Here is a 27,758-nt window from a genome sequence, read left to right as displayed (position 1 = left end):
ATATGCCATCATGGGGAAGGTGGATTACTTGTAGAGCCTAAATGTGCTACAAGTACCAACTCCTTCTACCAGGAGTGATTAGGACACCAGCAAAACAAGAGAAGAATAAATCCTCATTCGCACATCAATATTTTTGCATCAGTGTTTGTATGCCTAAACAAGGAACGGCTCCAAAACACAGAAAAAGGTGTTGATCTTTCAATTATAGTTTTTCTCTGTAAGTTCCATTACTGGCTTTAGCTTTCAAACATTGATGCAAAAATAGTGATGTGCGAATGAGGCCTAATGATGAGAGAGCAATTTCTGTGACGAGGACTGGCGTTAGAGGAGGGGGAGCCAAAATGGGCAATTGCCCATGGTTCCCACTTCTCCAGGGCCCCCAGCATTTACTGCATTCAGTTCATCCTGCTTTAGAACCTGTGTTAACATCTCAGTCATGTTACCAGACATGTGACCGTGATATCACCACAGGTCCTCTAGAAGAACTGAAGGAGAGGAGGCAGGCTGGTAAGTATTCTACAGTGTATGTGTGTCTCTCTCTCTGATATCTATATCAATATCCAGCCATCTCTCATTCAGCCAGCTCTCGCATCTGTCCACCCAGCCAGCTCTCGCATCTGTCCACCCAGCCAGCTCTCGCATCTGTCCACCCAGCCAGCTCTCGCATCTGTCCACCCAGCCAGCTCTCGCATCTGTCCACCCAGCCAGCTCTCGCATCTGTCCACCCAGCCAGCTCTCGCATCTGTCCACCCAGCCAGCTCTCGCATCTGTCCACCCAGCCAGCTCTCGCATCTCTCCACCCAGCCAGCTCTCGCATCTCTCCACCCAGCCAGCTCTCGCATCTCTCCACCCAGCCAGCTCTCGCATCTCTCCACCCAGCCAGCTCTCGCATCTCTCCACCCAGCCAGCTCTCGCATCTCTCCACCCAGCCAGCTCTCGCATCTCTCCACCCAGCCAGCTCTCGCATCTATCCAACCAGCCAGCTCTCGCATCTATCCAACCAGCCAGCTCTCGCATCTATCCAACCAGCCAGCTCTCGCATCTATCCACCCAGCCAGCTCTCGCATCTATCCACCCAGCCAGCTCTCGCATCTATCCACCCAGCCAGCTCTCGCATCTATCCACCAAGCCAGCTCTCGCATCTATCCACCAAGCCAGCTCTCGCATCTATCCACCAAGCCAGCTCTCGCATCTATCCACCAAGCCAGCTCTCGCATCTATCCACACAGCCATCTCTTCCATCTATGCACCCAGCCATCACTCGCATGCACTTTATTGGCAACCATTTATACATGTACTTTGTACCTTTACTTATTGCTTGAGAAAAGCTCTATGATAGGTGGATTTATATTTCGGGCCTTTTTTGTATCATCCAGGGAGTCCTGCCTCGTTTTCATTATTTTGCTATAGTGGGCAATATTTGTAAGTCCACAAGACTTTACATCCATCGTTTGAAATAGTATTGTGGTGCTGTTCCATTGCATCGCTGTTTGATATACTCTGTCTGTATATGTTTGATGCATTCCTGCATATATGCTATGTGTGTGCATGTAACATGGTGTTTGTATGTAGCATCTCCATTTATAAAAACAGGCAGATGAGAGTTCATAGGTGTAAATATGTCAGCAGTTGCTCAATGAAGGAGCAAAATGCTGCTCATTCATCGGGTAATTGGATGGTTTATGGTGGAAAAAAAATCATTGTTCTCAGCAACACATCGCCTGGTGCAAACTGCAAATATGCTGCTGATAACATTATAAGCATGGAGACAGATTGATCTGTTAGTGATTGTGTTCTGACACAGAAGCAGTGCTGGAGTCAAAAGCTGTTTCTGGTGAAAATTTTAACATTTTTGCAGAGATTTTTTATTTATTTATTTATTTTTTTAATGTGGAGAAATGCTACAGTTACAATACAGTTAAGATGTAAGCACCATGTCAATATCGTGGCCATATAATCCCCACGGTTACAAGCAATAATTTAGAGCTGGTATTTTTTACTTACTACATAGGAATAGGCAGCTACGAGAAGCTAGAGATAATATCCAAGGACTTCACATTTGTCATACATAACCTTGCTTTACATTAGATTCTTTTCATATGACCTACTAATTCCATAGAGGAACAATGCAGTACACAGAGATCTGGAAGTATGGAAACCAGTCAGTGCAATAACAAAGTATATAAAAACACGATACAATTATGTTTAAATGGATCAAGAAGAGACACACGTTTCAAGATGTGCTCTAGGAAGACATGCTGCGCAGACTTGGCATATATAGGCAAGTATCTAGTTAGCAGTAGCAATTTGTGCCTGTATGAGAATAGTGCCAAGATTGCGCTAGTGCCAAGAAGTTATTAGAGCGGGAATTTTCTTGCTCTGACACAAAAGTTCATTTGCTGCTGTATTTAAACTCATATCCGAAGGAGAATTATTCATTTTGATTTTTGCGAAATCAAATAGTAGTGATAAAGCACTACCACAGTAAAGAAAAAAAAATACACATATATATATATATATATATACATATATACATACATATACACAGCAAAAATTAAGAGACCACCACATCAAAACCCTGTCATGGGCAGCCCATTCTCCAGACCTGAACCCCATTGAAAACCTCAGGAATGTAATCAAGAGGATGATGGATAGTCACAATCCATCAAAGAAGAACTGCTTACATTTTGCGCCAGAAGCAGTGTGAAAGACTGGAGGCAAGCATGCCAAGACGCATGAAAGCTGTTTTTAAAAATCATGGTCATTCCACAAAATATTGATTTCTGAACTCTTCCAGAGTTAAAACATTAGTATTGTTGTTTCTAAATGATTATGAACTTGTTTTCTTTGCATTATTTGAGGTCTGAAAGCATTGGATTTTTTTTTTTTTTTTAATTTTGACCATTTTTCTTTGTCAGAAAAAAACATACAAAATTTATTATTTGGAAATTCGGAGACGTCAGAAGTTTATAGACTAAAATAACAATTTAGATTTTACTCAAAAATATACCTATAAAGAGATCATTTGACATTTGAAATTGACATTTGAAAGTGATCTATATATATCTGTCAAAAATATATACATTTTTGCCGCCTTCAACCCAAGGTAAAGGAAACAGAAGGGGCCCTCCAAATAATGGAATGGCTGACAGTCAAAGACGTTCAGGAAGACTAGGAGGCCGAGAATCTGCAAGTGGCAGTTCTACTCTCAGTACGACATTGGGAGGCCTGGACAGTAGCCATTGTGATGTACTAGATGGGTCAGACTCAGACCAAACAGTAGGCTCAACTGTACGTGGGTCTCAGGACCGCCACAACTGTGGGAGGCGGCCATGGAGAGAAAGGTTGAGTGAAGGGGCACATGGAAAGTGTGGTGACTAAAGGTCTGGTGACACAGACAGACTGTGCCTTAAGGGCCAAAGCTCAAGGCCTATATATTGACCACTGGGGCAGGAGAAGCCTAACAAGGGTATAATACTGAATGACGCCCACAACCTACTGAGATGGCTCTCTCGATGGGTTGGGCAAGTAACGTGCATGATCTGTGTGTGACAAGTGTTCAACCTCACAAGTTTGAAAAGGGGGGGATATGTGAGGCAGTGCCCCCTGCTGCAGCTAGGGGGCGCTGTGTGTGCTCCTCGAAGTGCGCACAGAGGCATGTTGGGGCCATGGGACTGCATGGCAGTCGCATCTGTGATTATGATGGCGAGATAGTGACTGGAATGATTGTAAATGGCTGGTATGTGTCGCAGAGGTCCTCTGCGCTGTAAGCCCGAAATAATGTTGTTGTGCTGGGACTTGTAGTTCCATTAGTTTTGCTTAGTATAATAGGGGGGGCTTATAGGGTTAGTCGTAGAGCTGGGCGGGACTGACTAACCACACAAACTGCCCGCCTATGGGGGTGGTTTCAGCTATATAATGTGACTGAGGTCTGGTCACATGGCCCGAGTGTATGGACCTGAATGGTCAGTGTGTAAGGTCCTAAACGTCTTTGTTGGAAGGTCCTGTGTGTGCATCGGATTCCGGGAAACACTGGGTAAGGCCATGGACCTGTACAGCCTTTGACAGCTACTGCGTTGAGGAAGCTACCATCCTGCTGTGGTTCTGGACTTTTGGGTGGCCTAGTGAGCAAGGCACTGTCCGGGATGGTGATCCCAGTTAGGCAGCTTCCTCAGGGACCTAGGACTGACGAGGAGTCAGCATGAGGAGCAGGAGCTCCTGGAAGGTAACCCAGAGTATGGGGGAACTATGTGCACTGACAAATGTCACTTAATGAACTGTGCGGTCACACATGGGATCTGGACGGAGCATGGTTCAGCGTGTTTAGAGACCGCAAACTTAATGTTATGTTCTGGTGATGTATGTAAAGGACTGTTTGTGGTATGGTTTATGACTGCATAATAAACCGCATGGACTTGGTTATGTGAGAAATCGTTACTGTGTGCCTTCATCCCGCTGCCAAACGAGTGTCCCCCAACACACTCAGTAAGTGCTGTCTTACAAAATATATATATATATACTGTATATATAGTAACATAGTTATTAAGGTTGAAGGAAGACTAAGTCCATCTAGTTCAACCCAGATCCTATCCTAACTTGCTCTAACATGTTGATCCAGAGGAAGGCAAAAAAAAAAACCATGTGGCAAACAGTAAGCTTCACATTGGGGAAAAAAATTCCTTCCCGACTCCACATACGGAAATCAGACTAGCTCCTTGGATCAACGCAATATTAAGGAAACTAGTGTATATACCCTGTAATATTATACTTTTCAAGAAAGGCATCCAGTCCTTTCTTAAATTTTAGATGGGAATCACTCATTACAACATCATATGGCAGAGAGTTCGAAAGTCTCAATGCTCTTACAGTAAAGAATCTGCATCTGTGATTATGCTTAAACCTTCTTTCCTCCAGACGCAGAGGATGCCACCTTGTCCCCGTCACAGGTCTAAGGCTGTGTTCACATATAGCGTTTTTTCGCGGTTTTTACCACGGATTTTTCAATAAAACCGCGAAAAATAAAGTAAGCTTCCCATTCATTTCTATACATTTTCCACTTTTTGTGCACATTGATGCGTTTTTAACACAGCATGCTCATTAATTTCGCGGATTTTTCCGCGTTTCTGGTTATTTTTATGCGTTTAAAAAACGCACAGAAAAAAAACGCGTTAAAATCGCGGTGAAACCGCACAGAAAAAGACGTGCGGTTTCTGGGAAGGGAGTCAGGTTTTCCAGCAGAAATTTTCTGCTACGTGTGCACTTAGCCTAAGAGTAAAAAGATAATTACAAAAGGTCTTTGTACCGTCCACGCATATATTTATACATTGTAATAAGATCACCCCAAAAGCCTTCGATTTTCCAAACTAAATAACCCCAAGTGTAGTAACTTGTCTTGGTACTGTAGACCCCCCAGTTCCCTAATAACCTTGGTCGCTCTTCTCTGCACCCGCTCCAGTTCAGGTATGTCTTTCTTATATACCGAAGACCAGAACTGTACGCAGTATTCTAAGTGTGGTCGCACTAGTGACTTATATAGAGGTAAAATTATGTTCTCCTCATGAGCATCTATGCCTCTTTTAATGCATCCCATTATTTTATTTGCCTTTGCAGCAGCTGCCTGACACTGGCCACTAAATGTGAGTTTGTCGTCCACCCATACACCCAGGTCTTTTTCAGTGACAGTTTTGCCCAGTGTTTTACAATTAAGCACATAATTATACATCTTGTTCGTTCTACCCAAGTGCATGACCTTACAATTATTCCCATTAAAGCTCATTTGCCATTTATCAGCCCAAGCTTCAAGTTTACATAAATCCTCCTGTAATATTAAATAGTCCTCCTCTGTATTGATTACCCTGCAGAGCTTAGTGTCATCTGCAAATACTGAAATTGTACTCTCTATGCCCCCTACAAGGTCATTAATAAATATGTTAAAAAGAAGCGGGCCGAGTACTGACCCCTGTGGTACCCCACTGCTAACAGTGACCCAATCCGAGTGTGCTCCATTAATAACCACCCTTTGTTTCCTATCCCTGAGCCAGCTCTTAACCCACCTACACATATTTTCCCCTATCCCCATTGTTCTCATTTTATGTATCAACCTTTTGTGTGGCACCGTATCAAAAGCTTTTGAAAAGTCCATGTAGACCACATCCACTGTATTCCCTTGGTCCAGTCCGGAACTTACCTCTTCATAAAAGCTTATCAGATTAGTCTGACAGGAACGGTCCCTCGTAAACCCATGTTGATATTGGGTCATGAGGTTATTCTTTTTCAGATACTCCAGTATAGTATCTCTTAGAAAACCCTCCAGGATTTTACCCACAGTTGAGGTTAAACTTACTGGCCTATAATTTCCAAGTTCAGTTTTTGTCCCCTTTTTGAATATTGGCACTACATTTGCCATACGCCAGTTCTGTGGTACAGACCCTGTTATTATGGAATCTTTAAAGATTAAAAATAATGGTCTATCTATGACTGTACTTAATTCCTGCAGTACTTGCGGGTGTATCCCATCCGGGCCCGGGGATTTGTCAATTTTAGTGATTTTTAGATGCCGCTGTACTTCCTACTGGGTTAAGCAGGTGACATTTAATGGTGAATTTTTATCACTGATCAGGTTGTCATGGGTAGAGTTGAGCGATACCGTCCGATACTTCAAAGTATCGTATCGGATGGTATCGGCCGATCTTTAAAAAAAGTATCGATATCGCCGATTCCGATACCGGAAGTCCCATTCAAGTCTATGGGACTTCCGGTATCGGAATAAGAAAAACCCTTTCCTGCCCTTGTACAGCCTCTCTGGGGTCTGTACGGGCCTTTCGGGGGGCTGTGCCGGCCTGCCAGGGGGTCTGTGCAGGCTCCGGTGGTCTGTGCCGGCCTGCCGGGGGGCTGTGCCGGCCTGCCGGTGGTCTGTGCAGGCTCCGGTGGGCTGTGCCGGCCTGCCGGGGGGCTGTGCCGGCCTGCCGGGGGGCTGTGCAGGCTCCGGTGGGCTGTGCCGGCCTGCCGGGGGGCTGTGCCGGCCTGCCGGGGGGCTGTGCAGGCTCCGGGGGGCTGTGCCGGCCTGCCGGTGGTCTGTGCAGGCTCCGGGGGGCTGTGCCGGCCTGCCGGGGGGCTGTGCCGGCCTGCCGGTGGTCTGTGCAGGCTTCGCGGGTCTGTGCAGGCATCGTCCGATGGGACTACAAGTCCCATCGGGCGATGCCTGCTACCATGACAGTGATTGACACATTAGCCAATGATGGGACAGTAATAGTCCTATCATCCGGCTAATGTGTTGAATGTAAAAAAAAAAAAAAAAAATTACATGCTACGTACATACAACATGCATACTACATACATGCTACATTCATACTACATACTACATACATGCTACATACATGCTACATTCATACTACATAAATACTACATGCAACATACATACTACATATATACTACATACATACTACATATATACTACATGCATGCTACATACATACTACATGCTACATACATACTACATATATACTACATGCATGCTACATACATACTACATGCTACATACATACTACGTATATACTACATGCATGCTACATACATACTACATACAACGTATATACTACATGCATGCTACATACATACTACATGCTACATACATACCACATACATACTACATACATGCTACATGCTACATATATACTACATATATACTACATGCATGCTACATACATACTACATGCTACATACATACTACATATATACTACATACATACTACATGCTACATACATACTACATATATACTACATGCATGCTACATACTACATGCTACATACATACTACATACATACTACATACATGCTACATATACTACATATATACTACATGCATGCTACATGCTACATACATACTACATATATACTACATACATACTACATATATACTACATACATACTACATGCATGCTATATACATACTACATGCTACATACATACCACATACATACTACATACATACTACATGCTACATACATTCATACATATATACTACATGCATGCTACATATATACTACATGCATGCTACATACATACTGCATGCTACATACATACTACATGCTACATACATACCACATACATACTACATACATACTACATGCATGCTACATACATACTACATATATACTACATGCATGCTACATACATACTGCATGCTACATGCATGCTACATACATACTACATACATACTACATGCTACATACATACCACATATATACTACATACATACAATACATTCATACAATACATACATAGACATACAGTACATATAACATAGAGTAACATACTTACCAATACTTGTCACATTGTTCCCCGAAGCCATTGTCTTTTCCGGAATAAATATTAACATAACAAACCACAAAAATACTCACCCACGATCCGAAGCAGTCCACGAGTGTGTCCCACGACGATCTTTGGTAGAGAACTGCAGCATCAGATGATGCTGCCGTTCTCTACGGGCTGCAGGAATCCAATGACGGAAGGTAGGTATCCTTCCGCACTGTATTCCTCCGCCACTTAAAAAAAAAAAAAAGTCCCTAGTCTCACTTTATGCCATTGCAATTTCCCACACAGCAATGGCATAAAGTGAGACTAGGGACTTTTTTTTTTTAAGTGGCGGAGGAATACAGTGCGGAAGGATACCTACCTTCCGTCATTGGATTCCTGCAGCCCGTAGAGAACGGCAGCATCATCTGATGCTGCAGTTCTCTACCAAAGATCGTCGTGGGACACACTCGTGGACTGCTTCGGATCGTGGGTGAGTATTTTTGTGGTTTGTTATGTTAATATTTATTCCGGAAAAGACAATGGCTTCGGGGAACAATGTGACAAGTATTGGTAAGTATGTTACTCTATGTTATATGTACTGTATGTCTATGTATGTATTGTATGAATGTATTGTATGTATGTAGTATATATGTGGTATGTATGTAGCATGTAGTATGTATGTAGTATGTATGTAGCATGCATGTAGCATGCAGTATGTATGTAGCATGCATGTAGTATATATGTAGTATGTATGTAGCATGCATGTAGTATATATGTAGTATGTATGTAGCATGTATGTAGTATGTATGTGGTATGTATGTAGCATGTAGTATGTATGTAGCATGCATGTAGTATATATGTAGTATGTATGTAGCATGTAGTATGTATGTGGTATGTATGTAGCATGTAGTATGTATGTAGCATGCATGTAGTATGTATGTAGTATGCATGTAGTATGTATGTAGCATGTATGTGGTATGTATGTGGTATGTATGTAGCATGTAGTATGTATGTAGCATGCATGTAGTATATATGTAGTATGTATGTAGCATGTATGTATGTAGCATGTGGTATGTATGTAGCATGTAGTATGTATGTAGCATGCATGTAGCATGCATGTAGTATGTATGTAGTATATATGTAGTATGTATGTAGCATGTATGTGGTATGTATGTAGCATGTAGTATGTATGTAGCATGTATGTAGCATGCATGTAGTATATATGTAGTATGTAGTATGTATGTAGTATGTATGTGGTATGTATGTAGCATGTAGTATGTATGTAGCATGCATGTAGTATGTATGTAGCATGCATGTAGTATGTATGTAGTATGCATGTAGTATGCATGTAGTATGTATGTAGCATGTATGTGGTATGTATGTAGCATGTAGTATGTATGTAGCATGCATGTAGTATATATGTAGTATGTAGTATGTATGTAGTATGTATGTGGTATGTATGTAGCATGTAGTATGTATGTAGCATGCATGTAGTATGTATGTAGCATGCATGTAGTATGTATGTAGCATGCATGTATGTATGTAGCATGCATGTAGCATGCATGTAGTATGTATGTAGTATGTATGTAGTATGTATGTAGCATGCAGCATGTATGTAGCATGTATGTAGTATGTATGTAGTATATATGTAGTATGTATGTAGCATGTAGTATGTATGTAGCATGTAGTATGTATGTAGTATTTTTTTTTTTTAACATTTAACACATTAGCCGGATGATGGGACTACTACTGTCCCATCATTGGCTAATGTGTCAATCACTGTCATGGTAGCAGGCATCGCCAGATGGGACTTGTAGTCCCATCGGACGATGCTTGCACAGACCCCCGGACATCAGCACAGCCCCCCGGCAGGCCGGCACAGCCCCCCGGCAGGCCGGTACAGACCCCCACAGGGTGCACAGACCACCGGCAGGCCGGCACAGCCCCCCGGCAGGCCGGTACAGACCCCCACAGGGTGCACAGACCACCGGCAGGCCGGCAGAGCCCCCCGGCAGGCCGGTACAGACCCCCACAGGGTGCACAGACCACCGGCAGGCCGGTACAGACCCCGGGCAGTCCACACAGCCCCCCGGCAGGCCGGCACAGCCCCCCGGCAGGCCGGCAGAGACCCCCGGAAGGCCCGAAATGACGGCGCATCATGATGCGCACACACCGCGCATCATGATGACGTCAGGCTGTCAATCAACTGAACTTCCGATTCCGATGCCGAATTCCGATATTGAAAAAATATCGGAAGTCGGTATCGGAATTCCGATACAGCAAGTATCGGCCGATACCCGATACTTGCGGTATCGGAATGCTCAACACTAGTCATGGGATTTTCTTGTGTAAATACTGTTGAAAAAAAGTCATTTAGCATAATGGCTTTTTCCTCATCCACAATTTTGCCCAGAATATTTTTAAGGGGGCCAACACTATCATTTTTTAGTTTCTTACTATTTATGTAATTAAAGAATATTTTGGGATTATTTTTACTTTCTCTGGCAATGAGTCTCTCTGTCTCAATCTTTGCTGTCTTGATTTGTTTTTTTACAGAATGTATCTAATCTTCTGTATTTATTTAATGCCTCATCACTACCTACTTGCTTTATTTCTCTAAATGCTTTATTTTTATCTCTTATTGCACGCTTACAGCTCTATTTAGCCGTAGTGGTTTCCTCCTATTTCTCGCATGTTTATTCCCATATGGTATATATTATGCACAGGTCCTATTCAGGATGCTAATAAACGTCTCCCATTTTCTTTATGTATTTTTATGTCTCAGGATATCGTCCCAGTTAATTGCACCAAGATCATCTCTCATCCGTTGGAAATTTGCCTTCCTGAAGTTTAATGTCCTTGTAACCCCTCTACTACACATCTTATTAAAGGATACATGAAAACTTATTAATTTGTGATCACTGTTACCCAAGTGACCCCCAACCCTTACATTTGATATGCGGTCTGGCCTGTTGGTTAATATTAGGTCTAGCAGTGCCCCCCCTCTTGTTGGGTCCTGAACCAGTTGTGAAAAGTAATTGTCTCTCATAGTTGTCAAAAACCTATTACCTTTGCTGGAACTGCAGGTTTCGGTTCCCCAATGTATTATTTCAGGGTAGTTGAAGTCCCCCATAATAATGACTTCTTGAGTCGCAGCTTCATCTGTTTGCTTTATGAGGATATTCTCTGTTGCTTCCATTATTTTTGGAGACTTATAACAAACCCCTATCAGTAATTTATTATTTTTCCCCCTCCCCTTATCTCCACCCACAGGGACTCTACATTTTCATTAGATTCATATATATTATCACGAAGGATGGGTTTTAACCCCTTCCTGACATCCGACGTACTATCCCGTCCATGGGACCCGGGCCCCTATGCCCATGGACGGGATAGTACGTCGGCGCGATCAGCGGCGCCCACGTGGTGAGCGCCGCTGATCGCGGCCGGGTGTCAGCTGATTATCACAGCTGACACCCGGCACAATGTGTCAGGGGCGGTCACGGACCGCCCCCGACACGTTAACCCCTTGCACACCGCGATCAAACATGATCGCGGTGTACCGGGGGTTAAAGGGAAGCATCGGCAGGGAGGGGGCTCCCTCCGTGCTTCCCTGAGCCCCCCACGGCAGCGCAATGTGCAGCGCTGCTGCGGGGGGCTCCTTTCCTCCAGGCCCCCGAATCCAAGATGGCGACGGGGGCCTTCGGGGGCCTTTGGAAGCTGGCTTCCTCAGTGCCTGCAAAGCGCAGGCATGAGGAAGCCTTTTGCAGTGCCTGTGTCAGATCGCTGATCTGTCACAGTCATCTGTGATGTGACAGATCAGCGATCTAAAGGATGGAATCTCCAGCGCTGGACTTCAGTTAAAAATACATCATTTATTGTAAATTCTTAAAATCGAACAGAAAAAAGTATGGATAAGGACATACAGGCAGATGGGGTCTCTGGTGGTCTCCAACCAACGCGTTTCGACCTAGAGGGTCTTACTCATGGTTCACACTAGACCAATACTGATGACTACAAATAGTACAAAAACTAGTAAATCACAGGTGTTGGACAAAAGAATTAATGAAAATAGGGAGTATCCCTACCAGTTAACTCTTGCAAACACTCAGCCTAATGTGGAGCTGAAACAAAAACTTGACGGAAAAACAGGAAAAAAAAAAAAAAACTAATAAAAAGATATCATAAGAATATAATAACAATCACAAAAATTATCAGAATAACCAGAATTAAATAGGACTAAGTAGAATGTAAATATACAGAAGAAAATATCAATCTAATTGCAATATTAAATCAAGTCGTTTGTTCAGACCTAATGGTACTCTTGTATTTAATTTAAAAATCCAAAAGGATTCACGATTTAATAATTTTCTCCTGAAATCACCTCCCCTAGTAGATCTATAGACTTTCTCTATTGCTATAATTTTGAGACTATCAGTTTTACCTCCATGAACAGTTTTACAATGATAAGAAACATGAAATATTATAATTACTACTAGTAGCTTCTGACAAGTGTTTCCTAATTCTCTTTTTAAGAGGTCCTATTGTACAGCCCACATATTGTAGATTACAAAAACGCATTCAGTAACATATATTACTCCTTCTGAATTACAATTTATGTGAGACTGAATAGGGTATGATATGCCAGTAACACTGGAAGTAAATCTGCTGGTTTTAACCACATAGTTGCAGACTTTACAGGGATAATGTCCACATTTGGAAAAGCCTTTATATGACAACCAAGTATTTTTAGTTCTCCTATTGCTGATAAAAAGACTGGGGGATAAGATATCGCTCAAAGCAGCTTTCCTGGCTATGTATCGTATCTGGGTATTGTCCAGAATTTGACCAAGTTTATTATCATTGTGTAAAATAGGTAAATATTTTTTGACAATGTCCGTTATCTTATTGAATTGTGGACTGTACATGGTAGAAAAACTAACTATAGGACGGTCATAATTATTACAGGAGGCCCGTGTGCGATTCTTTTTCTTGTTAGCAGTAATTCCAGTGTGTACAAGGCTCAAAGGAGATTCATTCAGCAGGGTGTGTCTATCGATCCTGCTGACAATATTATCAGCTCTCCTTAGCATCCAATTGGCATATCCTCTGTCCTTAAGTCTAGAGAGGGTTTTGTTTGATTCTTTAGCAAATGTTATAGGTGAACTACAATTTCTTTTTAACCTAATTAATTCTCCCACTGGAATGTTTTTAACCACGTGCTTGGGATGACAAGAAAAAGCTTGTAAAATTGAATTGGTATCTGTGGGTTTTCTGAAAGGAAAAACGCAGACCTTTTGGCTGTCAGGATTCACAGACAAAGTCACATCCAGATAACTGATAGAAAAATCCGATACTGTAAATGTAAATGAAAGATTAAAATCATTCATATTAATATAGCTAATGAAATCACTAATCCCTGAGATGTCTCCCTTCCAAATCAAAATCAGGTCATCTATAAAGCGACCATATAGTTGTATATTTTGTGAAAAGGGATTATTGTTACATAAGATATATTTCTCTTCCCAAACAGCTACTGTAATATAATCAGCGATCTGTCACAGGACAGTGATGTCCCACCTGGGACTATTTAATAAAGTAAAGAAAAAAAATAAAAAAAAGTGTTAAAATATTAAAAAAAAAAAAAAAAAAAAAAAAAAAAAAATCGCCAAATAAATTAGAAAAAAAAAAAAAAATATTCCCCCAATAAATCCATTTTTTGGAAATAATAAAAAAAAAAAAACAATAAAAGTACACATATTAGGTATCGCCACATCCGTAATGACCCGCCCTATAAAACTGTCCCATTAGTTAACCCCTTTAGCGAACCCCTTAAAAAATAAAAATAAAAAACGAAGCAAAAAATAATGATTTATTATCATACCGCCAAACAAAAAGTGTAATAACGCGCGATCAAAAAGACGCATATAAATATCCATGGTACCGCTGAAAACGTCATCTTGTCCCGCAAAAAACGAGCCACCACACAGCATCATCAGCGAAAAAATAAAAAAGTTATAGCTCGCAGAATAAAGCGATGCAAAAATAATTATTTTTTATATAAAATAGTTTTCATTGCATAAAACCGACAAAAACATAAAAAAACGACCTAAATGAGGTATCGCTGTAACCGTACTGACCCGAAGAATAAAACCGCTTTATCAATTTTACCGCACGCGGAACGGTGTAAACGCACCCCCCCAAAAGAAATTCATGAAACGCTGGTTTTTGTTCATTCTGCGTCCCAAAAATAGGAATAAAAAGCGATCAAAAAATGTCACATGCCCGAAAAGGGTACCAATAAAAACGTCAACTCGTCCCGCAAAAAATAAGACCTCACATGACTCGGTGGGTCAAAATACGGAAAAATTATAGCTCTCAATATGTGGTGATGCAAAAACTATTTTTACAATAAAAAGCGTCTTTTAGCGTGCGACAGCCGCCAAACATAAAAACCGCCATAAATAGTAAATCAAACCCCCCCGATATCACCCCCTTAGTTAGGGAACAATAATAAAATTTAAAAAAAAGTATTTATCTCCATTTTCCCGTTAGGGTAAGGCTGTGTGCACACGCTGCGGATTAGGTGCGGATTCATCCGCGCGGATTTTGTAAAATCCGCAGGTGAAACCGCTGGTCAAAAGACCTGTGGTTTTACCTGCGGATTGCTCTGCGGTTTTGTCCTGCGGTTTTTCATCTCCTCAATAGAGGAGATGGCAAACCGCAGGAGAATCCGCAGAAAGAATTGACATGTCAATTCTTTCTGCGGATTGAAAACCGCAGATAATCCGCGCGGAAAATTCCGCACCGTCTGCACTGCGGTTTTTGATTCCCATAGGGAATCATGGTACTGTACACCGCAGCAGAAACTGCTGCGGGTCCGCAGCAGCCAAAACCGCTGCGGAACCGCAGCAAAATCCGCAGCGTGTGCACACAGCCTTAGGGTTAGGGCTAGGGTTAGGGTTAGGGCTAGGGTTAGGGCTAGGGTTAGGGTTAGGGCTAGGGTTAGGGGTGTGTTGGGGTTCGGGTTGGAGTTAGAATTGGGGGTTTCCACTGTTTGGGCACATCAGGGGCTCTCCAAATGCAACATGGCGTCTGATCTCAATTCCAGCCAATTCTGAGTTGAAAAAGTCAAATGGTGCTCCTTCCCTTCCAAGCTCTGCCATGCGCCCAAACAGTGTTTTACCCCCACATGTAGGGTATCAGCCTACTCAGGACAAATTGCAAAACAATTTTTGGGGTCCAATTTCTCCTGTTACCCTTAGGAAAATAAAAAATTGGGGGCAAAAATATCATTTTTGTGGAAAAAAATGATTTTTTTAATTTTCACGTCCGAGTGTTATAAACTTCTGTGAAGCACTTGGGGAGAATTGAGGGTGAAAAGATCATTTTTGTGGAAAAAATATGATTTTTTAATTGTATGGCTTTATGTTATAAACTTCTGTGAAGCCCATGGGGGTTCAAAGTTCTCACCACACATCTAGATAAGTTCCTTAGGGGGTCTAGTTTCCAAAATGGTGTCATTTGTGGGGGGTTTCCACTGTTTTGGTACATCAGGGGTTTTCCAAACGCGACATGGTGTCCGATCTCAATTCCAGCCAAAAACGTCAAATGGCGCTGCTTCCCTTCCGAGCTCTGCCATGTGCCCAAATAGTGGTTACCCCCACATGTGGGGTATCAGCGTACTCAGGACAAATTGCACAATAACTTTTAGGGTCCTGTTACCCTTGGAAAAATAAGAATTGAGGGTGAAAAGATCATTTTTGTGGAAAAAATATGATTTTTTAATTGTATGGCTTTATGTTATAAACTTCTGTGAAGCCCATGGGGGTTCAAAGTTCTCACCACACATCTAGATAAGTTCCTTAGGGGGTCTAGTTTCCAAAATGGTGTCATTTGTTGGGGGTTTCCACTGTTTTGGTACATCAGGGGTTTTCCAAACGCGACATGGTGTCCGATCGGAATTCCAGCCAATTTTGCATTGAAAAAGTCAAACGGCGCTCCTTCCATTCTGAGCTCTGCCATGCACCGAAACAATGGTTCCCCCCACATATCAGGTATCTGCGTACTCAGGACAAATTGCACAATAACTTTTGCAGTCCAATTTCTCCTGTTACCCTTGGTAAAATAAAAAAAATTGAACCTGAAGTATTTGTTTTATGAAAAAAAGTTAGATGTTCATTTTTTTTTTAAATATTCAAAAAAATTCCTGTGACGCACCTAAAGGGTTAATAAACTTCTTGAATGTGGTTTTGAGCACTTTAAGGGGTGCAGTTTTTAGAATGGTGTCACTTTTGGGTATTTTCTATCATATAGACCCCTCAAAGTGGCTTCAAATGTGATGTGGTCCTAAAAATAAAATGGTGTTGTAAAAATGAGAAATCGCTGGTCAACTTTTAACCCTTATAACTTCCTAACAAAAAAAAATTTTGGTTCCAAAATTGTGCTGATGTAAAGTAAACATGTGGGAAATGTTAGATATCAAGTTTTTTGTGTGCCGTATCTCTGTGATTTAAGGGCATAAAAATTCAAAGTTGGAAAATTGCGAAATTTTCAAAATTGTCGCCAAATTTCCGTTTTTCTCACAAATAAACGCAAGTTATTTGAATGAAATTTTACCACTAACATGAAGTACAATATGTCACGAGAAAACAATGTCAGAATCACCGGGATCCATGGAAGCGTTCCAGAGTTATGACCTCATAAAGGTACAGTGGTCAGAATTGTAAAAATTGGCCCGGTCATGAACGTCCAAACCACCCTTGGGGGTGAAGGGGTTAAGGATGATTTTTCATATAAACACACGCCTCCCCCTCGCTTATTAGTACGGTCATTTCTGAACAGACTATATCCCTATAAATTAACCGCCCAGTCATGGCTCTCGTCCAGCCAGGTCTCAGATATCCCCACCATGTCATAATTATGCTCCAACAACATTAACTCCAATTCCTCCATTAGTATACATGCACTGCATGTATCTCTCTGTACCTCTATTCTCTCTTAAATTATTAACTGTTCTAACCCCACCTCCCATGCCACCCCCAATTTCATTATTTGTGCACAGGTCTCTATCTGCACTATCTTCCCCATCTATAAAAGGAATACCCTCCCCCCGTACCTAGTTTAAACACTCCTCCAACCTTCTAGCCATTTTCTCCGCCCCCCCACCATATCACCACACACAATCCTGCCCCCACCACATCACCACACACAATCCTGCCCCCACCACATCACCACACACAATCCCCCCCACCACATTACCACACATAATCCCGCCCCCCCACATTACCACACGAGGCTCCGTTCCCCCACATTACCACACGAGGCTCCGTTCCAAACATGCTTAGAGGTCAGACTAAATCATACTTCAGTGTCGACAATATTTCATCCTCTGAGACAGAAGAAGAAAGAGCTCAGTACCCCATCGAATGTGTACATTCCCTAACTCCTACGGGCCTCCCTTCTCATATGCTGAACCTTAAGAAAGGCTGCTGTGTCATGCTACTCCGCAATCTAAATCCAAAGAAAGGACTGTGCAATGGTACTCGATTAATTGTAGAAAATCTTGGCACAAATCTCATCGACTGCAGTATTTTTTCTGGGGAGCGTCGTTGTGAAAAGGTTCTCATTCCAAGAATACCATTGGACACTAGCGAAAATCGCGATATCCCGTTTAAGTTAACAAGAAAACAATTCCCACTTCGTCTGGCTTATTCCATGACAATTACAAAATTGCAAGGACAAACATTCGAGAAGATTGGCGTTCTCCTACCTGATCCTGTATTCACACATGGTCAATTATACACTGCATTCTCTAGAGTAACAAGTTGTAAATGTCTTTCAGTTCAAATTGTACCTGGTAGAAGTCAAGGAAAGATCTTTGAAAATGATGAAAATGACTATACATTTAATTGTGTTTACAGAGAAATTTTAACTTAATTTATGTTTCGTTATGAAATTTGTTTAGATGCTGGAATGAATAAAAAACGCACATCTTACTGAATCCAGTTTGTTTTTGATTTTACACTGTGAATAAAATGTATCATTAGTATTATTCAGATTTTTAATGATTATTATTGTTATTAACTTCATTTTAATTTAATTTACCACCTGCGTAAGCGCTACTGAATGTTGTCATTATTTACTTTAGTTTAATCACCAGCAGCGTTAATTAGATAGCAATGAGCGTGCTGAGCGTTAGCTGGCTGGAAACAGCTAATATATATATATATATATATATATATATATATATATATATATATATATATATATATATATATATATATATATATATATATATATATATATATTATACATACACACACACACACACCACTATCCACTAGCGTTACAGTATCAGACTACAAAATCTTTCTGGAGTCTCAAGTCATGTTGGGTTTAGGCAAATCCACCATGGACTTTACAAAAATTCTTCAACAGAAGAGAGCGACTGATGATTTCAACCAGTGATGTGCCAGCTGATCTGCCCTTGGATCAACTCCAAACAAAAACTAGTCCGTGGATGCTAAAACCTACAGCACGTTCACTATGCCGCTTGAATAGTTTATTTTCTTAACAAACTCTAAATGTGTGAACAAGACCTATTTTTGCATCTATGACAAAGTAAACCTGATGTCTGATACACAATGCCCATGTCACTGGCAGCAGGCAGGTGAGAAGCCACCAGGGACCCACCTGTCCAACTAGCCTGCCGTGCAGCCTGTTCCCTGGAGGCTGAAAGTATGTTCTTCACTGAAATGACAACATTTCAGAGTCAAACATACATGGCTGTGATCGCACAGACAGTGTGATACATGCTGCTCATGGAATGTATATGATGTCAGGTTCTCTTTAACTCCCATTGTACCTTTATATTTCCAATCTACATGCTGTAAAACAAGAGTACCTGTAGCGCCTCAGTGAGGGGAGCTTCCTAGAGTGGACCCTCTGGGTCATGGTACCGAACCTCCCCTGGGTGAGCTGAACCTAGTGGGACCGACCCCTATACAGGGACCATCAGGGGCAAGCCCAGGGGGTTCAATTACCACGACAGCTGATACCAAGAGGGCAACTCGTAGAGAACAAGGGTACGGAGGGATAACGGTACATAGATCCGTAAGGAGACTGGGAACGCTGTGGAACAAGGAGTCCGGGCAGAGAAGAGCGTGAGTTCCTAGAACTGAAGACGAGAGGCCGAAAAGGAGGGCAGGATCCGAGGACCACAAGGGAACCAGGTGGCGTCCAGTAATGTGAAGAGAACAAGGGCAAGGCAGGGTAAAGCCAGCACTGAGCTATCGCACAAGTAAGCACACGGGGAGCCAGAATTACTACCAAAGAAAAAATGTAATAATCAGGAGCTTCCACTAAGAGGAAGCAGTCTGATATACTCAGTAAGTTACCGCTATTGGCTGGACGCCACTTCCGAGTCAGGGGACGTCAGATCCATAAAACACTGGAGCTGCGCACAGCCGTGTACGAAGCCGTCCAGAGAGTAAGTGCGAGCACCGTGGTCCCATAGCCAGCTGCAAGACAGGAAGTGCAGGAGAAGCGCTGCAAAGCCTCCGACCAACCGGACAACGGGGCAGACTGAACAGAGTGAGTGGCGGGGGACCGGACAGCAGCAGACGTAACAGTACCCCCCCCTTACATCTTCTCTTCCTAAGCCGGGAAGAAACCTCCCTAGAATACGGGGTGCATTGATGTTCTCCCATGTCTCCCAAGATCTCTCCTCGGGACCAAAATCCTTCCAGTCAATTAAGAAGAAAAAGTTCCCCCTCTAACCTTCTTCATGGCAAGCACATCTTTGACCTCGAAGACATTCTCGTTGCTAACAGGTTGAGAAGCGGTACCGGGTTAAGAATGAAAGATTTAGTACCATGGGTTTAAGGAGGGACACATGAAAGGCGTTGGGGATACGGAGCGAGGCAGGTAACGTCATCAATTTGTCCTAAGATCTCAAAGGGACCAATGTAGCGTGGACCAAACTTGTAGGAAGAAATCTTTAGTCTGATGTACTTGGACGAGAGCCAAACTTTATCACCAAGGAGATAAGGAGGAGAATCCAAGCACCTCTTATCAGCATGTTTCTTTATCCTACCACAAGCTTTTTTTAAAGAGCACCTTTAGTCTCCACCCAAATTTTAGAAAATTCCATGGACAGAGAGTCGGCTGCTGGCACTCCCAAGACAAGAGAAACTGGAAGAGGCATACCTGAATGTTGTCCGGAGAAAATGAAAAAAGGGGACTTGGTAGAAGACTCATTGGAGTGATTATTGTATGCAAATTCCACCCAAGGAAGAAGACTGAGCCAATCGTCTTGATGAGCATTAGAAAAATGTCAAAAGATAGGAAGTTAAGACCTGGTTAATTTGCTCTACTTGACCAGTGGTCTGGGGATGATAAGCATAGGAGAATTCCAAGGTCATATGCTTTCAGAAAGCTCTCCAGAACCAGGAAGTGAATTGAACTCCCCTGTCAGATATGATGTGTCGAGGGAATCCATGGAGCCTGAAGATATGACTAATGAAAATCCTCACCAACTCAGGAGCAGAAGGCAAGCCAGGCATAGGAACACAGTGAGCCATTTAAAGAAACGATCTATGACCACCAGAACAACTGTATAATCAGAGGAACGGGGTAGGTCGTGTCATGATCCCAATGCAGGTTTTTGAGCTGCACACCGGGGGTTAATGTCTGGAGCTCTGTGCAGGTTTTGACCTGCACACTTGGGGTTAATGATTGTGGCCTCTTTCTGGGTCTGGGAGAGCTTCATAAACCCCTGGGTAGCTTCAATCCCTGCCAGTTATACTTTTGCCTTTGGCCTAGTGTGCTGACCCCCGTGTGCCTGTTTGTTGCTATAGCTTGTTTATATGGTTCTGACCCGATTCTGTTGTGAGTTTGCCTGTTGATTTTGTACTGCGTTATTATCTGTGTATGACCCATTGCCTGTGACCTGATTACTCTCTGCTCGCCCCTCTTGTACCTTGCAGCTATCTGTGTATGACTCATTGGCTACGTCCTGACTATTCTCTCTCTCTCTGCCCCTTGGTAACTTTGTCTCACAGTTACTCTGCTAGGAATTGTCTTGCAGCTCCTAGCTCTGTGGAGTTTAAGCCACGCCTCTAGCAGTCACGTGCTTCAGGCCCTGCAGCTCTGAAGTACGCATCTATTCGGTTGCTGCCCGCTCCACAGGTAGCTTTGAGCACGCTTTCGCTTACTCGGGGCACGCGCACTGGCTCAGTGAGCAAGTTCAGTGCGGTGTCTCTGACAGGTCGGTAATAAAGTCCATAGCTGTATGTTGCCAGGGAGCCGAAGGAACCAGGAGCGGAAGCAGAGATCCAGAGGGTAATTGTCGTGGGATCTTTGTTTCTGGTGCAGGATGAGCATGAAGCAATAAAATCTTTAATGTCTTGGTGAAGGGAAGGCCACCAATAGTAGCGAGAAATAAGAGAGAGTGTCTTCTTTACCCTCAGCATGACCGGCAAATTTAAACGTACGTCCCCACAGTAACACCCTACCCCTGTCGTGCTTTGCCACGAATGTCTTACCCGGAGGTGGAGTAACTAAGCTTAAAGGAGCCACAGTGATGATCTGATGTGACGGTTCCTCCTCCACATCGGAAGACTGGAAAGACCTTGACAGCACATCAGCCTTGATGTTCTTGTTGCCGGGGCGGTAGTGGAGTTCAAAGTCAAAATGGGCAAAGAACAGAGACCACCCGGCTTTCGCCGGGGATTGAGCCTTTGAGCGGATCAGATATAGGCCAGATATTTATGGTCAGTGAAGATTACAAAAGGATGTACAGCTCCATTGAGTAGATATCGCCATTCCTCCAAAGCCAATTTTATGGCTAAAAGCTCACGGTCTCCAATAGAATAATTGTGTTTAGATGTCCAAAATGCCTTGGAGAAAAACCCGTAGGTGACTAACCGACCAGAAGAGGAACTCTGGGAAAGCACATCACCAGCTCCCGTGGAGGAGGTGTCCATCTCCAGAATGAATGGTCTGCTAGCCTCTGGACAATGTAGCACAGGAGCTACTGCAAAGGATTGCTTCAGGGTCAGAAAATGGTTCTCGGCCTCCCAAGACCAAACATTAGGATTAGCTCCCTTTTGAATGAGAGGCGAGATAGGCGTGGACGACGAGGAAAAATGAGGAATGAATTGCCTGTAGTCTCTCTCTCCGGCGCTGTTCCGCCATCTTGAACCGATCTACTTGCATCGGTTCAGGTGCTGTAGCAGAGGTAGGTACGGTAGGACGCGGACTGAGTGGCCTGTGAATAGAAGAGAAAGGTCGAATGGGTATCCCCTCCCGGACTTACTTACAAGAGCACTCCTGGAAATGCAAGTTAATGCGCATGGCAAGAGAGATTAGGTCTTCCAGAGAAGCAGGAATATCCCAACCTGCGAGTTCATCTTTTATTCTGCCCAACAGCCCACGCCAGAAGGCTCCGACCAGCCCCTTGTTATTTCATCCCTACTCAGAGGACAAGGTGTGGAAGCAAACAGCATATTGGCCGACTGTAAGAGTACATTGGTGAAGATTGAAGAGGGACTCAGTTGTGGAGGCCAGCTGACCTGGCTCTTCAAAAACTCTGCGAAAGGTCTTCAGAAAGGTCGGCAGCTGAGAAACTATGGGGTCATCGCGCTCCCATAGTGAATTTACCCAAGCCAGAGCCTCCCCCTCCAAGTGAGAGACCACGAAAGCCACTTTAGCCTGGTCGGTAAGATATTGCTGAGGTAGCAGCTCAAAGTGGAGGTGGCACTGGTTCAAGAAGCCTCTGTAAGGCTAGTTTCACACTTGCTTTTTTTTGCATCGCGTTTTTCCCGCAAAAAAACGCATTGAAAAAACGCATACATAAGCATACAACTGCTGCGTTTTTTTCAAGCATTTTTATGAGCATGCATGAAAAAAACGCAGCGTTTTTATGCGTTTGTATGCGTTTTTAGCGCGTTTTTACCGCGTTTGCGTTTTTTTCCAACATTTTTAGGTGGCCCCTCACACTACCCAAACCATGACTTTACTAACCCTAACCCTGACCCTAACCCTAACCCTAACCCTGACCCTAACCCTTAACCAAATCATACTTAACCCTAACCCAAACCCTAAACCCTAACTAACCCTAACCCTAACCCTGACCCTAACCCTTAACAAAACCATACTTAACCCTAATCCTGACCCTAACCCTGACCCTAACCCTTAACCAAACCATACTAAACCCTAACCCTGACCCAAAACCCAACCCTAACCCTGACCCTGACCCTAACCCTAACCCTAACCCTAAACCCCCTTAACTAACCCTAACTCTAACTCAAACCCCTAAATTCCATGGTTAAAAAAAAAAATGCATATGCAAAAAAACGCTTACATGAGCATGCCAGTGCGCACATATGCGCATCCATAGGCTATAATGGCCATTTTTAGCGCAAAACGTGCGCATATGTGCGCATGCGCTTTTTTGCAGGGCCAAAAAATGCAACATGATGCGTCTGGAAAATCCAATCGCACACACCAAAAAAACGCAGCGCATGAAAATCGCATACATGCGCTTACAAGCGCGCAGGTATGCGCACCCATGTTAAATATAGGGGAAAAAACGCATGCGCAGGTTAGCGTTTTTTTCCAGCGCTAAAAAACGCAAATGTGAAACCAGCCTAAAGCTTGGAATCTTGGAATCACCATTATACCTAGGCGGCTTTCCAAGGTGAGGCGTAGGATGCGGTACAGAGACAGAGTCTGGATCATGGGGTAAGGTCTGAGCAGAGGCTGTGGCAGTGGACTGAAGATTATACAGACGGTCATCCACTGAGACCATATAACTCAGCATGCAAGATTGTGAGTCACGCTGCTGGGTAAGTTCCTGCTGGAGACTTGCAAGCTGAGTAGCATTTACTGGGTCAGAGGCCTGCAGCGATGTCAGTCGAGACTCCATAGATTACACGAAAGACATGATGCGTTTTTGATTCTCGCACGGAAAAGCCAACTCCTTTTGAGCGTAAAATGCGGCACTGGCGGGGTCCATGGCCTGATTATTCTGTAACGCCTCAGTAAGGGGAGCTTCCTAGAGTGGACCCTCTGGGCCGTGGTAACGAACCTCCCCTGGGTGAGCTGAACCTACTGGGACTGACCCCTATACAGGGACAGTCAGGGGCAAGCCCAGGGGGTTCAAATACCATGATAGCCAAAACCAAGAGGGCAGCTCGGAGGGAACAAAGGTACGGAGGGATAACGGTACGTAGATCCGTGAGGAGACTGAGAATGCTGGGGAACAAGGAGTCCAAGCTGAGAAGAGCGTGAGCTCCTAGAACTGAAGGCGAGAGGCCGAAGAGGAGGGAGAGGATCCAAGCACCACGAGGGAACCAGGCGGCATCCGGTACTGTGAAGAGAACGGGGAGCCAGAACTACTACCAAAGAAACTAATGTAAAAATCAGATGCCTCCTCCAACAGGAAGCAGTCTGATATACTCAGTACATTACCACTATTGGTTGGACGCTGCTTCAGAGTCATGGCACGTCAGCACCATAAAACACTAGAGCTGCGCGCGGCCGCGTCCTAAGCATGTGCGAGCACTGGGGTCCCACAGCATGCTGCGAGACAGAAAGTACAGGAGAGGCGCAGTGAAGCCTCCGACCAGCCGCACTCCAGGACTCCAGGACAGACCGAACAGTGTTAGTGGCGGGGGACCGGGCAGCAGCAGACGTAACAGTACCCAATCTGTAGATCGGGAGGTATGTGTTACTCGGAGGCCAATTTATGTGTGGCTCGTGGCTACCTGTCAGTTATTACATTAGCACCAGGTCTAGCAAACAGTTATGAAGAGCCATACTCAAGATTGTGATGTTTTTGAATAGCCCGCCCAGAAGAGCAGATCTGGATAAATATATATTGGCCATGTTATAGAATGATACTGGCAGTCAGAAGACGTGCTTGAAGCTGGATGTGAAAGTGTAGTGGGGATGCTTGATGCACAAATATCGAAGGTAGGTAAGGTGGGAAATACTGTCACGGTGTGATCTCTATAAGGACGTTTTGGTTGTCATTATACCAGTAATGGAGGCTCTGGGTATCACTATTGTGGATGAAAGGGTGACTCAAAAACTTAATGTCACTCAGGGGACTTTGGATGTGGCTGAAGACACTCCATCAGAACCAAATTTGGCTGTCATGGTTGGAAAGGGTGGGGCCACTGCTGTACAAGATGCTACCAATGAATGCTAACAAATTACTTTATTTGTGTAGTTAGCAACTACCTTCTCTACCACAGCCACAGAAAAGCCAAATTACAAGCATTTTACTGATATAACCAAGTTCTTTAATTCCAATTATGTATTATATATTTTAGTTTTTATATTCATTTTTAAACATAACTATTGATGCAATTGTCATCTAGGCAGATTTAGGTGGGCCGAAGTCATATGGAGCCTTCACTTGTCATGCACCGTGCTTAATACAAATACTGTCACTTCGGGTAAAGCAAAGCACCAACTTACATGGCCATCACTACAGCTCCCATGTAGGTCAACAGTTTTCCTGAACAAAAATATATTCAAGTATTCCGCAATACTTTCCGATTGAATATTCCTTTAGGAAAGGTAGCTGATAACCCATTTGGGAGACAATACACTTGCTAAATTGAAACACAAACAAAGCACAGAATGAAAAATGTGCAAAAATACCTTGCAGTAAGACATATAATAGTAGTCAGCAAGTGCTGATAAAAAGATAACAAATACAGGGTATTTAGTGGATACTTTTTTTGCAAAAAAATGTATGCCAAGCTGCTCCACCTCGTCAAGGTAACCCCTATTGAAGCAGTCCCTATCTAATATATTTAAAACCTGAACATGTGAACAGTGTCTAAATGAGCAGGATTAAGACAGGCACTTACCAGTATGGGCTCGTGGCGTGAGACAGCTCCTTTTGTGCATGTCACACAAGAGAGGGGTGGGGTCTCTCAAATCATGCATAAGCATGAAAAAAACTGGATTAAAAACACATGTGACATGCACAAATGTGAGCAAGTCGGTAGGACAATATTCCCACCACCCACTGACTGAAACACAAACAAAGCACAGAATGAAAAATGTGCAAAAATACCTTACAGTAAGACATATAATAGTAGTCAGCAAGTGCTGATAAAAAGATAACAAATACAGGGTATTTAGTCGATACTTTTTTTGCAAAAAAATGTATGCCAAGCTGCTCCACCTCATCAAGGTAACCCCTATTGAAGCAGTCCCTATCTAATATATTTAAAACCTGAGCATGTGAACAGTGTCTAAATGTTTTTTTCATTCTGTCTTAATCCTGCTCATTTAGACACTGTTCACATGTTCAGGTTTTAAATATATTTGATAGGGACTGCTTCAATAGGGGTTACCTTGACGAGGTGGAGCAGCTTGGCATACATTTTTTTGCTGCTCCCGAATCCACAAAAGCCTTAGCGGAAAATGTGGACAGGGAGCAGATCAGAGTAATTGCCAGAAGAAACTTAGGTTGAACACCACCCACAGCAAATGTGTGTGCAAAACGTTTCTCTCGTTTAGGGCAGACAGAAATAATATGAGAGGCATCTCCACAAAAAAAACACAGCTTATTACGCCTTCTGAACTCCTGACGTTGTGCCCTAGACAAAACTCTATCACATTGCATAGATTCAGACACTTGTTCAACAGGTGGCAACACCTCTCGTGCAGTTTTGCGTTCACGCAAACGCCGATCAACCTGAATGGCTAATGACATAGAATCGTCAAGACCAGAGGGAACTGGAAATCCCACCATAACAACTTTTACGGTTTCTGACAAACCCTTCCGAAAGAGAGCTGCCAAGGCACCATCATTCCAGGTAGTAAGGACCGCCCACTTTTGGAATTTTTGACAGTACAACTCTGCAGAATCCTGACCCTGGTTCAATGCCAACAGGGCCTTTTCAGCCTGATCAATAGCATTAGGTTCATCATACAACAACCCCAAAGCTTGAAAGAATGCGTTCACATTAGTTAGAATAGGATCATAAGGTTTTAAAGAAAACGCCCAATCCTGGGGATCGCCGCAGCAAAGAGATGACAATTTTAACCTGCTGCGCGGAGCTCCCCGATGAGTTAGGCTTCAAGGCAAAAAAAAATTTACAATTATTCTTAAAATTCAAAAATTTAGACCGATCCCCAAAAAACACATCAGGAGTAGGGATCTTTGGTTCAGCAGCATGTGCATGAGCAAGATAGGCGGAAATTTCCCGCACTTCAGCAGTGAGCTGCTCCACACGATCAGACAATTGCTTAATCTCCATTGAGAAAAAATTCCCCCTACGGCTTCAGAGAAATAGAGGAAAAAATATACACAAAAAAAAATTCTGACACTTTTTTTTTTTTTTACAATTCTTTCCTGCTATTGAGTACCCTAGAATCTGCGGTATGGCTGGTGATTCTGTTATGAATGAGTCACCGGAGGAGGAAAAAACAAA

General features: G+C 43.1%; 1 protein-coding gene across 5 annotated transcripts in view; it reads right to left on the bottom strand.

The window, feature by feature from the left end:
- Window positions 1-27,758, bottom strand: part of AGTPBP1 (ATP/GTP binding carboxypeptidase 1) — a 261,694-nt gene that overhangs the window by 186,487 nt on the left and 47,449 nt on the right. Inside the window, exon 2 of one of the 5 annotated variants that reach the window (XM_073546004.1) lies at window positions 18,068-18,151. The exons of the other annotated variants lie outside the window; for them this stretch is intronic. Within the exon in view, the coding sequence (XP_073402105.1) occupies window positions 18,068-18,087 (20 nt within the window). The 5' untranslated portion in view covers window positions 18,088-18,151. The remainder of the gene's footprint in view (window positions 1-18,067; window positions 18,152-27,758) is intronic. 5 annotated transcript variants of the gene reach the window in all.

The sequence above is a fragment of the Dendrobates tinctorius genome, unplaced genomic scaffold (assembly GCF_039654945.1).
Source record: "Dendrobates tinctorius isolate UK_male_01 unplaced genomic scaffold, ASM3965494v1 ptg000144l, whole genome shotgun sequence".
Lineage (NCBI taxonomy): Eukaryota > Metazoa > Chordata > Amphibia > Anura > Dendrobatidae > Dendrobates > Dendrobates tinctorius.
This window is presented reverse-complemented; position numbering and strand designations above follow the sequence as displayed.